The 1,744-nt window shown below is 54.2% G+C and overlaps 1 protein-coding gene across 1 annotated transcript in view; it reads right to left on the minus strand.

Annotated features, from left to right (window-relative positions):
* FEZF1 (FEZ family zinc finger 1) overlaps window positions 1-1,744 on the minus strand; it is a 13,670-nt gene that overhangs the window by 11,337 nt on the left and 589 nt on the right. Inside the window, 4 exon segments of the mRNA XM_015568910.1 lie at window positions 27-168; window positions 623-755; window positions 995-1,129; window positions 1,322-1,744. The exon segment at window positions 1,322-1,744 is cut by the window's right edge and continues 63 nt beyond it. Of these exon segments, the coding sequence (XP_015424396.1) occupies window positions 27-168; window positions 623-755; window positions 995-1,129; window positions 1,322-1,744 (833 nt within the window).

Raw genomic sequence — 1,744 nt, forward strand, 5'->3', positions numbered from 1 at the left:
AGTTCCTGCAGAAGCCCTTGCCGCACGTGGGGCAGGTGAAGGGCTTCTTGTCGTTGTGCGTGTGCATGTGGAAGGTCAGGTTGTAGACCTGGTGGAAAGCCTTGTTGCAGATATTGCACTTGAACTGCTTCTCCCCGCTGTGGGTCAGCTTGTGGTTTTTGTAATTCCCTGAAAGACACAACGACAGGAAGGCGGATTTGAAAAGAGGGCTGGAACCGGAGGGCGCGGAGGGGTGGAAGGGCCCGGAGGGGTGGAAGGCCCGGCAGGAGAAGCGCCGCTGCAGCTCGGACAGCCCGCAGCCAGGGCAGGGCTCGCGGCGCCTGCACTTCTCTCCCCGCGTTTATTTATAAACAGCAGCAATGAGGCCCTTCCCTCCACCTTTCATTGTATTCATTAATCCAATTATCTAAGATGAGAGGAAGTAGCTAGGAAAAATACCCCCTTGGTATGTATATGCAGCCTTCCTTTCTCGAAGACTAAACCCGACTTCCAGCTAGGAGGTTGGGAGGGCAACACATAAGCTAGTTAACTAGCTGCGCTATAAAAACCATTTTCTAAAACATCCCCAAACAATTGGGGTTTTTGGTAAGACCGCTGGGAAGCGGGCTCCATGATTTGATACCTTTCTGATGAAATCCTTTGCCACAGAATTCACATATGAACGGTTTGTAGCCCGCGTGTATCCGGGTGTGCGTGTTCAAAGTGGAGCTTCTGTTAAACGCTTTGCCACACTGGTTACATTTGTGAGGTTTCTCCTAAACAGGAGGGAGGGAAAGCAAAAAAAGTTACGGCCTTTTGTTATCAAGTGCAGTCCTGAAAACGCAGACACCCAGCCATGCTCTCCCTCGCGCTTTTAGGAAGAACAAAGGCAAACAACCCAGGCCCGCATCTCCCCGTGTCCAGCTGGCCCGTTCCAAACAAACCTTGCAGCGAAGTGTACGAGTTCATGGGCCCTTTTCTACAAACCAGGCGACACGCAGACCGATGGACATACCTGGGTGTGGATGATCTTGTGCCGGCACAGGGTGCTGGCTTGCCGGAACCCCTTTCCACACACTTTGCACACGAAGGGCCTGGCTCCCGTATGCACCGGCATGTGACGGGTTAAGTTGTAGTGAGCGTTAAAGACCTTAAAGCGAAACAACATGTAGAACAGGTTAGTCCGACGCGTACGGACTGTGAAATAAAATCGGGCGGAGGGAGATCACCTTATAACAACTGTATACATATAATTACGAAATAAAATTTAAAAGGAAGGAAGGAGCGGGGACGGGGCGGGGGGTGGGGGGGTGAGAAGAACTCCTTTCTTCCCAGTACTTGCCTTTCCACACACTTCGCACGTGAAAACTTTGGGTTTGGCATTCGGAGAGCCTCGGCTGAAGTCGGAGGTTTTGAAGGCGATCTTTTCCGACAGGAGCTGCGCGCTTTCCTTCATGTAATGCTGCAGCTGAACCTGGGACAAGTCTTTGAAAGCTACGCCCGAGGGGTACTTCTCCGCGGCCGGGACCCCCAGTTTGTTCCTTTCGGCTAAATAGGTTTTGGGCTGCGCGTGCAAAGGGGAGCTGAGGAAGTAGGAGGCCACCGGGTGGATGTTCACGCCCGCCGCCGCCGGGTGGCACGGGCCGTCGCCGCGGTTCAGGTAGCACAGGGCTCCCATGGCGTGGAAGGAGGAATGGTTGACCACGCGCGGCCTCACCAGCTTGTACTGCTGCAGCGGCAGCGCGTCGCGGGCCAGGTCGCCCCT

Source organism: Myotis davidii, unplaced genomic scaffold (genome assembly GCF_000327345.1).
Source record: "Myotis davidii unplaced genomic scaffold, ASM32734v1 scaffold865, whole genome shotgun sequence".
NCBI lineage: Eukaryota > Metazoa > Chordata > Mammalia > Chiroptera > Vespertilionidae > Myotis > Myotis davidii.